The sequence below is a fragment of the Fusarium oxysporum genome, chromosome 7 (genome assembly GCF_000149955.1).
Source record: "Fusarium oxysporum f. sp. lycopersici 4287 chromosome 7, whole genome shotgun sequence".
NCBI lineage: Eukaryota > Fungi > Ascomycota > Sordariomycetes > Hypocreales > Nectriaceae > Fusarium > Fusarium oxysporum.
The window spans coordinates 2,877,515-2,892,354 of record NC_030992.1 but is presented as its reverse complement, the minus strand read 5'-3'; the positions used below and the strand labels follow the sequence as shown (position 1 = coordinate 2,892,354).

The 14,840-nt window shown below is 48.3% G+C and overlaps 3 protein-coding genes across 9 annotated transcripts; 1 reads left to right on the top strand and 2 right to left on the bottom strand.

Annotated features, from left to right (window-relative positions):
* Window positions 1–2,385: 2,385 nt before the first annotated feature.
* On the bottom strand, window positions 2,386–6,005 carry FOXG_20275 (uncharacterized protein; the record flags this gene model as incomplete). Of its 5 annotated transcripts, none has more annotated exons than XM_018400541.1 (3): window positions 4,069–6,005; window positions 3,932–3,988; window positions 2,386–3,850 (listed from the first exon to the last, which is right to left on the bottom strand). In XM_018400541.1, the coding sequence occupies exon 3, from the start codon at window positions 2,964–2,966 to the stop codon at window positions 2,598–2,600; it is 369 nt and encodes a 122-aa protein (XP_018247915.1). In that variant the 5' UTR covers window positions 2,967–3,850; window positions 3,932–3,988; window positions 4,069–6,005. The 5 variants fall into 5 exon arrangements, with proteins under 5 accessions (XP_018247915.1, XP_018247913.1, XP_018247914.1 ...); XM_018400543.1 differs by having other exon boundaries at window positions 2,598–3,850; window positions 3,907–3,988; XM_018400542.1 differs by having other exon boundaries at window positions 2,598–3,881.
* A 3,220-nt stretch (window positions 6,006–9,225) lies between these two features.
* On the top strand, window positions 9,226–14,760 carry FOXG_10312 (uncharacterized protein). Of its 3 annotated transcripts, none has more exons than XM_018389609.1 (2): window positions 9,226–9,674; window positions 9,739–14,760. In XM_018389609.1, the coding sequence occupies exon 2, from the start codon at window positions 9,955–9,957 to the stop codon at window positions 10,645–10,647; it is 693 nt and encodes a 230-aa protein (XP_018247909.1). In that variant the 5' UTR covers window positions 9,226–9,674; window positions 9,739–9,954; the 3' UTR covers window positions 10,648–14,760. The 3 variants fall into 3 exon arrangements, with proteins under 3 accessions (XP_018247909.1, XP_018247911.1, XP_018247910.1); XM_018389611.1 differs by having other exon boundaries at window positions 9,226–9,522; window positions 9,739–10,883; XM_018389610.1 differs by having other exon boundaries at window positions 9,226–9,639; window positions 9,739–10,883.
* FOXG_10311 (uncharacterized protein) lies at window positions 9,318–14,719 on the bottom strand. The gene is made up of 2 exons (XM_018389608.1): window positions 14,568–14,719; window positions 9,318–14,510 (listed from the first exon to the last, which is right to left on the bottom strand). The coding sequence occupies exon 2, from the start codon at window positions 14,494–14,496 to the stop codon at window positions 11,023–11,025; it is 3,474 nt and encodes a 1,157-aa protein (XP_018247912.1). The 5' UTR covers window positions 14,497–14,510; window positions 14,568–14,719; the 3' UTR covers window positions 9,318–11,022.
* Window positions 14,761–14,840: the final 80 nt, after the last annotated feature.

Sequence of the window (14,840 nt, the reverse complement as noted above, 5' to 3'; positions counted from 1 at the left end):
TCCATTGAAGGGCGCCTGATTTTGCCGAGACCTAAATGCAGTATGTACAGAGATGACAGAAAAAGTCGTCGTCCAGGCCCTGTGGTGCAAGAGGCTTATTGCCGTTAGGAAGTAAGTCAATTGTGCACAAGCCTGTCACTGCATTCCGTTGGCTGCAACCTTGCTTGGCCAAAAACAACTGGCGTGCCCAACAGGCGCCAAAGCGACATGGACAAACCTTGGTAGCGGGTTGCGAGAATCAAAATTGGCGTGTCTAATTTCGTACAAGGAGGTATGTAAGAAGACGGTTCAGTAGCTTGATTGATTACTGCGTACCGGTTACATGCATATAGACGTAAGTAGCCTTGTTGTGTAATTCGTGATGGAGCCGAGGATTTTTCTGCTTGTGTTGTGGCCAAGACTCTTGCGATGTTGTCTTATAATCTTGCCAGTCAAAAGAATGCAAAATCGATTGATGTTTTCAGAGGAATCTTTTGATATGACATCGGCCAGGCTGGCAATGGATCATCATGCAGGTCATTCGTCAACACTATGATGGCGTTCACCATCGTATTCTCGACCCTAGGTCCGGGCCCTTCCCAATTGTGAATATATGCAAGTCCAGGCCACTTACTCGCAGTAGAGGAAGTTCCCATACACACATCGCCAATGAGAGCCCCAGTGGCAAGGGAATGAGTGACATGTCTCGTCTCTCTTTACTTTTTTCTTAGTAGCCGAAAGCTCAAGATGCTATCTCCGACAGCTCGGACAAGATGTGCAGTGCATACAAACCTGTAACGCATAAATCATTTGTAGCGAGACCGGCTTACCTGATCAGCGATAGCTGGCGAAATCGAGTACGTACGCATGTGGGCTTGGTACAAAAAGTTGGTTGTATCCCGACGCGTGCCTGCGGTCGCCTCGTATGAAGAGCAAAACCATGCCGCCGCAGCCTACTTTTCTCGTATGTACGTGGGCGCAAAGCTCGCGAAGAGGATGGTGAAGTGGGTGCTGTGATGACCACTTGAGTACATGCGGATAATCAATCTAGAAAATGAACGAATCAGTACGGTACAGAAGCCAGCCAACCACAGTGAGTCACTTATGACAGGGAGACTAACCTTGGAGATTACCCTTGCTTTCCAATTTTCTCACTTTGGCGCACAGTAGCAGCAGGGACTTCGGCGCAGGGATGATTGGTTGGATGTTTGAAGGAGTGAATCAATCCATGTCATGGATACATATATCATGAGACAGAGACAGGCAGACAACCAAGCGGATGTATGTCAGATTTTCAAAATGTAAGATCATTTAGTTGGAGGACGATGAATTCAAGCATGGAACAAGCCCGTTCCATGATCACATTACCAAGTTTGTCCATCTTCTGTCGGCAGGAGGCAGGCAGGTACATACCTACCTAGGGCCTAGATGGTAGGTAAGGTACTCGTGTGCAGTAGCAGTCGCCCCATTGTCTTTAAACTTCCTAGGGGGAAAGAAGACACGGGACCACCAAGCCAAGCAACTATCAGAGAAGGGAGTTAGGATGGATATCGATAGAGAAAATTTTGGTCGATCACTTCTGGAGGTTGTAACAGAATTTGATACACAATGCACCCAAGAATGTGAGGCAGCATCAACATTTTTAGCAATCGGTGTAAGAAGGAACGACGCCTGCGACGTGTCTCTCGTATTGATATTGGACTTTTCAGCATGCGTCAACACTACTAAGTAAGGTAAGGTACCTAAGGATCGGCATTGACTTCATGGAAGACCGATGGATGAGGAAGGAAAGCAGACTTTATTACTACCTTCCCTGAAAATGGAAAGTGGGAGGAACGGTACTTCTTTCAACCTGACAGTGCTATGATTGGCTAGAGCATCTACAATTGTAATACCTGACGGCCCTCGGGATTCAAGAATAAACCGGCACCATTTGCATTGCATTATTGTCTGGCAGTCATCAACAAATATTTACTATTATATATTGGAAAGAAGCTAACAATGATATTACTCTGGCCGATACCTTTCTAATTTGTTAAGAAAAAAAGAAGAAGAAGAAAAGAAGAAAAAACTCTCGGAGTTTGCCCAGATCATCAGTCGTAAATCCACCATTATACTGTACCTCAACTCTTCTGATCAACGCACCCCTTGGCAGGGAACGGGGCATCGAAAACCAAGACACCGGCGCTTTCCCACTTGTGTCATTGGCTTCCGTCTAACCTCACCACCATTGGATCCCTAGCAGCAGCAGCTGTTTCTTGACTGAGAAGCCCTGTCGCTTGTCACTTGTGCACCAGTCAGCCGCCATTCTCATCCCCTCAACACTATCAAAAACGACCCACCATGACCATCTCATGCCCACCATGGTCTGTACTGGAGGCATTACAAACGGTGTTGGAGACGATACCCAGTTCCCGTCTCGTCATTTCTCAGCCCAAGGTACTACTGTGCAGTACAGTAGATACCTCCCTGTGATGTGAGTACTTGCATCAGCAGCCACGATGCGAATAACCCATTCAATCTTCATCCGTACACGCATACATCCCGCTCATCTTGATATATCACTGAGCCGCAAGAAATACTTTCAGGCTCGAATTGATTTTGAACATAGAAACCAATCAGACGCTTTGACCATATCGACCTTTGGAAAGCTTGCAGCGTCTGTGGCAAACACACAAAACGCAGACGCATTGCCAACCAACAATCGCAGATACAGTGGAGTCATGAACTGGCTTGGGCTTGGTCCATTTTGCTTTGTTACTCTGCATTGTGATATTACTTGACTCTGCTTCGCCATGAAGCTTGACTGAAAACACAACTGCGGCTCTCGCTCCCGGTGTCGACATTATGCCACTTTTGGCTGAGCCGCTGCTCCATCCTCCGCTGCACCCGCCCTCAACACTGCATTGTTGACCAGAGGCCCTGATGACATATGTTCGGTTCCAGTCCTGCTCCTGGTATTGGAGGGGTGGGGTTGAAGAGTGCATGGTCCTTTACCCAACTGTAACCAAACTTGAGTTGATGAGCCCAGCATCTTTTCGGAGACAGGCACATTTTGATATGCGCCAAAGACTCATGTGCTCCGCCATCATTAACGATGCACTTGACGAGGTAACCGAAATGTACATTCAAGGCTTGCCATCTGGTGAGCTGCACAAGGTGATCTAACCAACACAAAGGATCATGCTCCGAGACAAAAGACAAAGGGCTGTGCCAAATAATCACACTGACACATCTGCCGCCCAATCATGGTCGAACTTCACTGTTGGCTGACTCTGAGAGTCTCCAACAGCCTCCGCGCCTTTTTAGCTTCTGAACTCGATCAACCTATTCCCGCACGGCCGCCTACTCACCGTCAAGCATCAGATTGGGGCGCCGTCTTGTTTGTCGATATTCATAGTTCAGCGCCATCCAAGACTGCCTTTCTTTTTGTGAGAGACGTCTTTGAAACTACGAATTCCTAGCTCGACAGCGCCGGCCCAGGCGCCATCTTGGCACTTCCATTATTGAAAAGCCTGCCTATCCCTGCGAATTCGAAATGAATGGCAACGCTGTGTGACACCCCTAACCCAAGGATTTTCAGAGACAAGATGCCTCAAACCGCAGCACTTGTTTAGGCATATGAATCCGGACATGCGTCCACACGTCTACAGCATTGAATCACACCATGGCCGCGAATACGGCATTCCAACTTGTCGGCCCCCGACAATTGATAACACCCGCAGGTCACACACGTAGCGGTCGGTGATCCGTAAATGCAAACGAGGCCGAGATTGAATACGCAATATTGATGTACCCCAGCATCGCACCTCGCCAGTGCCTTATCATCAATTTTTTCGAGATCACGCAAAGACAGGTCGTTTCATCGTGCCTGGTTGGTAGTGTCAGTCTCACGCTGGGCTCTTATTGGCTCAGTTTCTCTCTAACTTCACGAATACAGCTTCATGCGTACCGTAGGCTTGGTGATATGTGCTTAATTCTCGCCTACCACCACAACCAACCACCGGGCCTCAAATGAGAATCATCAGCTAGACGCTTGTGGCCTGGGAGTCTGGCTGGTCTGATCCCGCCATCTTTATCACAACCTACCACATCGGCGATGATCCATTACATTGATAGATGATGATAATGAGACGGTTAGCAGATCGAAGCCACTGGAGGAAAATTGCAACAGCATTATGTGCAAGAGCACATCTTACAGCGCAACCTTGAGGTCGGCTCGGCAAATACTGGTCCAGATACAGAGTACTTGCCTTGAATTAACAGACAAGGCGGCACTGAAGGTTTCCGACACCTCCCCTACATGGAGCTATAAAGTCAACATCCTGACGAAAGATGATGCTCTGCAGCTCTATCCATGAATCAGGTGGCTCACAATCCACAATAACAAGGTCTCAGTTGGCCCTGGTTCGCCATGAGCAAAGGCCACTCCAGCATCATGCTCCGCAGTGCAACTTTTGCGTTCGGCGTGGAGAGACAAATCGTATCCACTAACTTATTACAGATTTGCCTTCATTAGCAAGCCACTCACTTGGTTCCTCAAAGCCTGTTGTTCCGACGTTCTCCTTATCACTCCACGCCCCTCAACATGTACGGTTCTAATTATTTGATTCCAGTGTGAGGAATTTATGATGCAGGGATGCCCAGACCCGTTTGAAATCCCACGCTTACATCCCCCATCACTAATTACTGTCCCTACTGTATGTACGACCTACAGTCTACGTACAACTTCGACGAGGGCTTTTGTAGAGATGAGGTTGTCAGGGGTCTGCCATCCCCTGCTTCGCTATTGATTAACTTTGACCTCTTGTTGGTTCAACATGACTCTTATTCGGCTGGGACACATGCTTTCTCCTCACCATCTTGGCGCTGTTCCTCTCAGCCCTCAAGCGATGATCAATTGGTATCTCTGCAACAAAGGGTAAGCCGGCAACATCACTTTGGCCGTGGCGTAAGGTGAAGCCCGACGGTGATCTTTACTCCAAGTTGCTCATCATTGGACTTTCGGAGCAGTCCAGGCCATGCCACGACATATCATAGTTTGGGCGAGAGCTCAGCCTCAATCGTCGACGGCACCAGCGACCGTTTCGTAGGAGTTGTTGCGCGCCTTTCAACAATTGGGCACCTATACATAGTATGTATAGCTGATACCCTCTGTGTCGACGTTGAGTTTCGGTACCACCTAGCCAGATGGTGGCATCATCATCGCAGAAGGGGCATGGTGGTGTTCATCTCTATTATCTTGGTTGGTATCCCTAGCATGATCCAGGCTGACCTGAAACTTTGGTCAAGAGACTCGACTTTCCAGGACTTTCTTCACCGCTGCGTGCCTCACAACAGTGTCTGTAGAATTCGTAAGGCAAGAAACTGACGAGTTACAATGGTTGTACGGCTTAAAAATATACGGTGGTCTCAGTTCGAATGGTCATGATGAAAGACTGTCGTTGGCACGCCTGTTAAAACCACAGGGTAGGCGACGATGATAGGACATCCCTGTATATCTGGGTTTCTGACCCATCCGGACGGGCCAACTACTAAACCGAACTTTGGTCGTCATGACGCCTCTCAATCCTGGATTTCGCAGGTGAGTTTCACACTCACGTTCTGTTTAAGGCGGAGCGGACAGTTGAACAAAATGTGGAGGGTAGTTGTATATTTTGTTCACCTATAGCCGAAGCACCGTGCTCCAAATTAGACGCACTAACATGGTCAACTAATGCGAGGAGGAGCGTCCAAAGGCAACTTCAGTCAACATCTTGGCTGGTTATTTGTTTCCTTCAAAAGAGAGGAGATAAACCGACCAAGGGGAATAGAGGAGTGGAAAAGACAAGATCCGAGGGGTCCTGGTTCGAGTAGGGGGTCCAGGATCTAAAACCACAAGAGGGAGAGGGAACAAGAGGCCTATCAGTAGCAGCCATTGGCCTCCAATCGGTCCATGCAAGCACTTTACGCGCGGCGCGTTCGACTGGCGTTAGTCGAGACGGGGAGACTGACGCCATGACCCGAGCCAATTCTTTCCCCTCCCTCGCATTGGCTTGTCTTGCTTTTGCCTTGCTCTGTCCGTATTCTACTCAAGTATGTTTCTGTTCTGTTTTGGTTCGTAGGAGTCATCTGATCTGATCTGATCTTTCGCTGAAAATCACGCCCCCTTGTCCACGGTGTTCTGTGGCGGCGTCAGCATTTGCTTCGCTTTGTTTGCGGGGCTCATATTCGCTTGAGCCTCTTGTAGTCAATTCTTGAGCGGAGTTGGAGACTGGCTGAGCTGAGCTGAGCTGAGTTGAGCCGAACCGTACTGGACAGGGCTCAGCCGTGGCTGCGGCGGATGCGGATTTTCCCTTTGTTGTCTCGTGTGTCAGTTTCAAGAGCAAGAGGTGTATGCAGTACACGACTCGCAGTATTGGCATGTGTCCATTTCAAGGCCTCCCACCTTTAGGCTTACTGATTGGGCAAACTGCCGCTCATTTCATTGGGCTTGTTCCCGCAAACTGCATATTCAAGATTGGAACTTCCGTAGCCAGCGCTACCACTTCATGAACCCATGCTCTCACAGACCCTGCAACTGATGCTATAGCGTTTCGTTGTCTGCTTGCCTTCTCCATTCGTCTCAAAGCTCTCTCCGGCTTCGAATTGACACTTCTGTGCGCATATTGTCCTAGAGTAAGCCCAGTGGCGTACGAAGGTTGATGATGGCTGTGTTGAGGCCTGGAAAGCTCGAAACCTCGATAAGAGCCATCTTATACCCGCCGGTTATAAACTCCAGATCAAAAAAGACTGAGAACGATCCATCCGCGAAATCTGTGTGGATCTGTGAATTGCCAGGATATCACGACTTGGGTCATGAGCTTTCATCAAGAAAGAAACCCTTAGAGGTCATCCGGCGAATCGTGCATCGCTGGGATTTCAGGGCTCGTTGCTCTTATGTCTGTGAGAACATTTGAGACATAAGCATATTTACAACCAGAATGGCTCATGACTGAATGATGTTCAGGCCGTAGGCGATGTCTACATGAAGATACATCATCAAACCTGATGGTGCAAGACCATCCACTCTGGCTTCAATACCACTCAAGCCAACTGATACCTTTAGACTTCTGACAGTGATCAGAGTAACTCAAACTGGAACAATATTGTATTGAATTGGCGGTAATTGGTTTTGTGTATGTATGTACTATGCTGGATTGCGTACCATGAGAATCTGAGAATGACATAACCTTCAACAGAATGGTTTCCGTTGATATCATGCGTGGTGTTGACGAGTAACTAGCGTTGGTGGTAAGACCATTCTCTCGCCAACCTTCTAGGCTGAACCTGTGTTTCTAACAGCAGTGTGAAACCGAGCTGGATTAATACAAGAGAAGGACATGGAAAGAGAGGTATGCTGGAATCCAAGATCATCTGGCATAGACCGATGGTGAAGTGGGATACGTAATGTTGTGGACTGACCTACCCGTCAACGAAACTTGATGATGACAGTGAATGAGTCAACACAATGAAAAGAAAACAAGAATAAATTCAGTCTACTTGAGTATATGCGAAGGAAAATCCTGTCGTGACAACAGAAACTTAAAGTCAACCGCCATGTTAAAACCTTTATTGAGGACGTTTTCTCCGAGTTAACACCAAGGCTCGGGACTGCTCATCCGCTGAGCCCATTCATGGCTCGTAAGAAGCATTTAATGGCCGCATACTTAGAAGGATAAAGTAAAAGATTGATGAGATGGATGGGTTGTGGACGGACTGCCACAACATTCGTGGTGGTTACAACTTTATGCCCACACTCCAAGTGGGCATTACAGCACAAACCTACACCAGATAATGACAATTTGTGGAATAGAGATAATCTCAGAATGGGTCATCATATACATGTTCTCTAGTTTGTCCGCAAGAAGTGATGCTATTGTTCATTGTCTCATCGTCGATGTACGATTTGTATGAGGTCTGGATAGAACTTTTCATATCGACAACCTGGAAGGAGAGTAATTCGGTACTGACCCACTGTTTCTTGTGCGTTTGGGAAGATATAATCGTCATTTCGATTCTTTTCATCCGGTTCGATAAGGTGTTTCATGAGTCCTTATCCTCACGTTGATGAAAGGTATGGTGAATATAGACTTTATCGAACCGCAAGACCTGATTTTAGCCATTGTATATGGAGGGTATTTTGAATTGATAAATCTTGTGGCACTAGAGACTGTTTATGACTTTACTGGCTAGACATCTGAATGGTCAAGTTTAAACACAACGAGTTATACCCTTCAAGTACATGTGTGGAGCTTGCAAAGGCTTAAGGTGCATTTGAACGACCTCATGTAAAAACATCGAGGAATGAAGTCGGCCCGTTATAGTGAGAATATGAGTATTAAGCTCATAAAGAATATCTTTATCATGCCCGTTGATGTGGTGCTCATCCATATCGCTGCTTCGCTGAGGGCCAATATGCACAGGAGCTTCGCCTCAAATCTGCCAATGAAGTCACCACGTGTATGTTTAGGCAGTCAAAACGTCTATGTTCTCGAATGAGGAGATTCTCGTAAGGTGACAAGGATGTGTCTGTCAAAGATTCAATATGAAGACGCCCTATAAGCCCATAAGGCGGATGCTGATACAATCAAAGTCCTTAACGTGGGCTATATCGATATTCGAAACACACCAGGAAGCTTTTGCCCGACTCCAATAACAATCTCGATGCTGATACCGGGCAATGCATTAAATGCTTCACTTCTTCGACTCGTCTCAGGTGAGAGTTGGCCATGATATTGCAGGGCAATCCGCACATTGAACACAGTTAAGAGCACGCTCTATCTCTAACAACATATGAGAGACAAAGCAACCGGGCGACACTTGCACATTCGAACGCCTTATGTAGGAACCCGTGTTAATGTTTTATGTTAGCCCTGCAGGTGCAGCCTCACAAAGACATCTCACCCAAAGTGCAAATTGATAAGACATGAATATGCTTGAGTAAGACGAGAGAGATATTGCCAACTCATCAAAAATCTGCACTTTACCGCTCAGTCTCAGTCTCACGAATAAAATATCGCCCAGTTAATTATCAGCCAGCAAATGACAAGACTGGATGAATGTCACAGAGGCGTGGGTGAGTGGTCGGGATCCGCGGCATTGGGGGACCACTTGTAGTGTGACGTCGTGTGCATAAACAGGGGGTGTTTACGATGCAGATGCAGTGAAGACTATATCGTATTTGGGGGGACTAATAGGATCAAATCCTCAAATCCTGCTTCGCCTCGTTGAGAGACGGCAGATGGAAAAGCTACATGCGTGTTATATTGCTCAAGAGGCTTATACTCTTGGTCTGGACCTGATTGATTCTCTCGTATCAATTCATTTATTCATTCATCAATATCTCCCCGCATGTTTATCCCTCAAGAGATCGACATATCGTCTAAGCCACTGACCTGTAACTTATCGGTCTGGGGTATTTCACTCATAAATCGACAGTGTCTCCCTCGGATGATCTCCATCCCCCCAAGAGCAATTGTCAATTCCTCCATCGTGATAGCCCCATCGTGTTTCCGCCTTCTTGTACGTCATAACCTACCTAGTCCTCTTCAACAAGGACATCCCTGTTAGGTCTTTATAAGCACCAGAAGCACAGTAAAAAATACCAGAGTCTTCCAAGTGCTTAGAAGACAAATTTCAGTTAGTTTCTTGTTGAGTCGTGGGTCCTGCTTCAGGTACTATCCTTACAGAAACCCCATCTGGCGCGACTGAGGGCTGACTCTGACTCTCTAACGTTAGAACGCTGGTCCTTGTCCAACAGAAAATTTGCTTCAGATCACCAAGTAACAACAAATAAAACCCAATCGGGCACAAATCTACCGTTGGAGTGGTGCCCTTACCGAGACTTATATAACACTTGAAACTTCAACCAAGTGAGACGTACATACATACGCATACGGATACATACAGATACAGATCACTACCGACACTAGCACTAGCGAGTCTTGGCCCATCATGCAGAACTCTCCTCGCTCTGGATCCTTTGAACGTCGCAGTTCTGTCCATGATAGAATGCCAAGCCCATCTCCCATCCGATCGCCATTGTCCAGGAGCCGTACCCCTTCACCCTCTCGTGGTCGATCACAAGCACCTCGTGGGAGACCTTCATCTCGCATGGTATCGCGCTCTAAATCACGAGGAAGACTCTCGTCTCGATCAAGCTCACGCTCACCATCCCGTCGCTCCAAGCGCAGCGACAACCATCATCACCATGGGCTCTTCAAGACTACGGCTGGCCTTCTAGCTGGTATTGGTGTCGCTGCTGTTGTAGCCCATAAGGTCTGGCCCAAGGGTGTTCTGTACGGTGATCATGAAGACTGGGAGCATTCTTCCAAGCATCACCGCTCAGACCGCACTCATCACCGTCGTCGGCGCTCACTTGAAAATGGCGAGCGTGTGGTCGAGCGAACAACTCGACGTCGTGGCGATGCTGTCTACTACGAAGAAGTTGATCGCAGGCGACCTCAGAACTTTGAGCGTATGCCACGGCCTGAGTATGAGAGGCTGAGGCAGCCTGCTGAGCGATTGCCATATCCTGCTGAGCGATTGCCATATCCTGCTGATGATCACTATGTTCAGGCCCAGCCAGTCTATGCTGAGCGGAGGAGGACCGTCGTTCAGCCTGCTCCTATGCACCCCGAGTGGTGACATAGCCTGACAATGGAATGAGTTTTCATATATTTATTTATTCTGCTGTCATTTATGTCTATTGGGTGGTTTGGATGGAATTGCATTGTACTGCAACGGAGTTGGTTGAGTGTTTATTTGACAATTCTTACGACTTATATGCTACATGAGACAATGATACGGCGTTCAGATACACATGGGACTGGTTTATAAATATATATTTTCAAAATATGTTCTATAATATGCGTAATTCTGAGACTGTGCTATGCAATCCCGCATAGGAGACTCCCCAAAAACCAAGCTTGCCGACCTATATGCGTATGTATCATTCATGATCCTTCCAAGTCAATTCGCGTTTAGAATATACGGCATAACCCACTCAGAGTTCTGCCCTCGTTAAATGCTTGATGCTGGCGAGGACGGCGGTGAACTGTTGGGTAGACTCCATGTTGTCTCCCTTGGCGCTGTTCTCTCCACAGCATCCTGCCAGCCCTTGCCGGCGGTACGTCTCACAAAGACCGTGTTGAGTGTGTCTCCAAAGTACCTCTCACGACGTGTATTCCTCCTCTCGCCCCCTTCCATAGCTGAATATGCACTGCGTGTCGTGCGCATCCTCTTCCGCTTGCCCCCCTCGCTTAGGAGGTTACTCAACTTAAGCCGCTCTTGCATCAGCGTGTTGTCAAACTCCACGATCCCGCGTACCCATGGCGCCACGTCTAGGACGATGAGTTTTGTGGTCCTGTCAAACACTGATGGGTCAAGATAACTGGCCGCTGATATCTTCTCATTTATGGCAATAGGATCGAATGCATACGCAAGGTCCATGCGGCTCAGCGGCGCGGTTTGAGGCTCAAATGAGTGGTCAAGGGACTCAACCACTCGCTTCTCTGTGAGTGGTTCGAGGAGAGTCTTGGGAGTATTGAGTGTGGGTGAAGCATGCATAAGGCTTTGCCTCGCTAGGGACCTGAGAGATAAGGAGAGGTTGACACTGGGTGAGGACGGCATCACCTTGGGGTCTGCCTCAAGAAGACGACTTCCGATGATGAAATCGTCTCGCATCTTGATTGGTATTTCAGGCAGTTCCGGATCGATCATCTCCTGAAATCTGATCCCCAAAGTGCCGCTTGTCAAGAGATCTGCGTCGCTCATTGAGGTGCAGAACTCATCAAAGGCCGCAAGTGCCTCGAGCCTCTGGCTTCGTTGCGATATATGTTGAGAGACACCATCGGCCCATGACGGCAAATCCAGTGTAGTGTCCCACTCGCCCATGTCTAATGCCCAGGAGTCCCACGCCTGTTTCATTGCCTCCTCTTCTGACTCCAATGGATCAGGGCAGGTAGCGATCAGGTCACGACCAATCCAGCCCATGCCCTTGCAATAAGTGTCCTCACTCAGCACTCGTACTACATCGCCGTTTTCGTCTAGGTCGGTCCCTTTGGGCCATCGCAGGCAGAACCAATCGAATCCTCCCTTGCGATCCCCGACCCCGATCTGGCACCAGTAGTTGAGTTCTGTTAGCGAGGACCTGAGGTCGTTATTTCTAGACTTGTACAAGGCCTCAACAGCTGTGCGTCGTAGAATGTGCCCTTCGTTAGCTGCGGCGAGAAGACAGAGGTCGACAGCAAGATCCATAGGTGGAGGTGCGAATCGGAAAATGCCATGGAGGTTAAGGCTCTGGAGAGGCACCAGGCTTTCGTCGTTACAGGTCATGATGAATGGTCGTTTCGATTGTGCCATCATTCCCATCAGTGTTGCCCAAAATTGCTTGTCTTCCTCGTATAAGACGTCAACTTCTTCCAGCAGAATTAATGACTGCTTCTGGCTCTTAGCCGAGCTGGCTTTTGTTGTTTCGGGCAACTTCTCCTCGGCGGGTTTCTTGGCTGGTGGTTTGGAGACTCTTGACTTTTGGAAAAAAGCAGTCATCATGCCTTGCTTCCCTGACTTCAAATCCCGAGAAATCTCATCTTCCTCCGTGGTTCCAGAACCGGGATCTGCGCGGTGTTGCTGAACAAGGTGATTTCGTGTCATGTCGCCAACCTTCTCCAAGATATCCTTGCCATTTCGTCTACTTGCAGAGTTGATTTCGAAAATTTCGAATCCCAATTCTTTGGCTATTGCGTAAATCGTCGCCGACTTGCCACTCCCATGAGGACCACTGATAACCACGGCATTCGTCAGTCTTCCCTGCTCCTTTGCGGAGTCGCCATTTCGAACGACTGTCTTCAGCAATCCTGAGCCGGCAGGTGCCCAATCGTGCTCGTTTTCAGAGATCTCATCCATCTCGTTTGCTTCCTCTTCGCTATTGACAATAAAATCATCCAGCTCATCCTTCTTTCTCTTCTTTTTCGGTGCTGCTTTTGTTTTCGGCTTTCCTTTGGTTGCTGCATAATCGGTTGTTGTAGTTACAGACTGAACTTTCAGTGTTTGTAACCAGTCCCTCAGTAGGAGGGCCTCTTTTCCAGCCTGGAGGATCTCTGATGCTGCAGTTGGAGCGTACTTCTGCGTCCAGGCCAGTGACTCACACGTTGATCTATCATATGCAGAAAGGCTAGTCTCAAGCATTTCGTATAACCGGTTGACTGCGGGGTGTGTTCTTCTTGCAGAGACCTCGGATGTGTCGCCCATCATCACATCATCATTATCAGCGGTGCTCGCCAGCCGTAGGGTTCTGAGTTCTGACCGGACACGTTTTTGAAGTTTTCGTCCACTTTCAAAGTGCCGGTTAGGGGTTCGTAGTTCCTTAGGCGCGGGTTCAAAACTATCGTGATTCCTAGGCAGTGATTCTCGGATAGCAGCAATATCCATATTGGCACAGAACCTGTCCAGCACTGACTCGTCGGGGGTGATTGTGACAGTAGAACCTTTGGACTTTTTATCCATATGCTCCTCGGATGATAATAATGTAGAATCAAGTTCGAGGTCAAAACCACGAACATGAGCCATTCCCTTCGCTGGCCACAGAGGCTGCATAGCCCCGGGCACCTTAGTAACGCCAGTCTTGACGCCAAACCGTGGGGGTTGCTTGTTCACGATAAATGGATTGCGAGGCTTTTTAGGAGACATTGGCGTGGACATGAATACGGTCTGTCGTGCCGAAGCTGAGTGCCCTTTGGAAGCAGATTGGCTTTCCGTTTTCGTGTTTTGCTTTGCCTTCCCAGTAAAAAATGGGTGTGTAGTCCTCGAGATATCCTCGATTTTGGTTATACAGTCCTCTTTCACCTTCCTTCCTCGTCTCTTTGGTGGTGTTGGTGGGAACAATATCTTGCCTTCCAGGATCTGGGTTATCTTATCCCCCATATCCTTTCGGTTGGCATCGTCACGTCCATATTTCACGCACACCATGCGAGACGGAGGGCTCTTCGATTTGAGCTTTGGGGGCGATCCCAATGTCCCTGTCTTCGGGTTCCATTTCAGTACTTTGCCCTTGACATTGGGATCCGTATTGCTGGAAGTATTGGATTGCGAAGTGGTCTCGATGGGTTTTATAGGTGCGATATTCGTCGGTTCGGGTTCCGGTTTGGCAGAGACGGGCTCCGTAAGCTTGATTCCAAGACTCTGCTCAATAGTCGCGTTCGAGTTGCTTGGAGCTGCATCACCCTGGCGCTTTCGTCGTGGTCTCTTCGGTCCAGGCGCATCATGTGGGAGGGTCGCGTCGGCCTTTCGACGTCTTCTACCGTTTTGAGCTTCTGGCACGGGCTCAGCGTCTTCGTGAGGAGTTTCGCTGCTCAAAAATTTAGGCGATGGTTCTGCGCTGTTCGGGGGGTTGGCAACGTCGGCAGCAGGACCTTTAGTAAAGAAAGGATGGACTTTCTTCACCTCAGGTTCCCTCATGCCTTCCTGGGCCATCCTTTCGACCAAGACCGATCCCATTGATGCGTCAAAGGCTGCGAGAGTTTCGGTGTCAGCGTGCAAGGAGCTGGCGATTTCGATGTCCTAAGCACCTTTAAGCTTGCCGTTAAACCACCATTTCACGAATGTAACACCGCAATATGGATTCTTAGGATAAGAGAAGGAAAAAAGATTTAGTGGAGTCTTATAGTGATAGAGAAAAGATTCCAATGCGAGGCGTGCCTTTGGCTTGATGCGAATGAACTGAAAGCGTTGCCCGTGGATATAGTTGAATAAAGAGCTTAGCCAGGGTACGCGTTAATGGAAATGGTAGAAACCACTGAACGCGTCGATTCGCGCTAGATACGTACCTTCTACGTCAGGGA

Coding starts and splice junctions, on each gene's coding strand:
- FOXG_10312 (XM_018389609.1), top strand. CDS start 9,955: ATGCAGAACTCTCCTCGCTCTGGATCCTTTGAACGTCGCAGTTCTGTC.
- FOXG_10311 (XM_018389608.1), bottom strand. CDS start 14,496: ATGGGATCGGTCTTGGTCGAAAGGATGGCCCAGGAAGGCATGAGGGAA.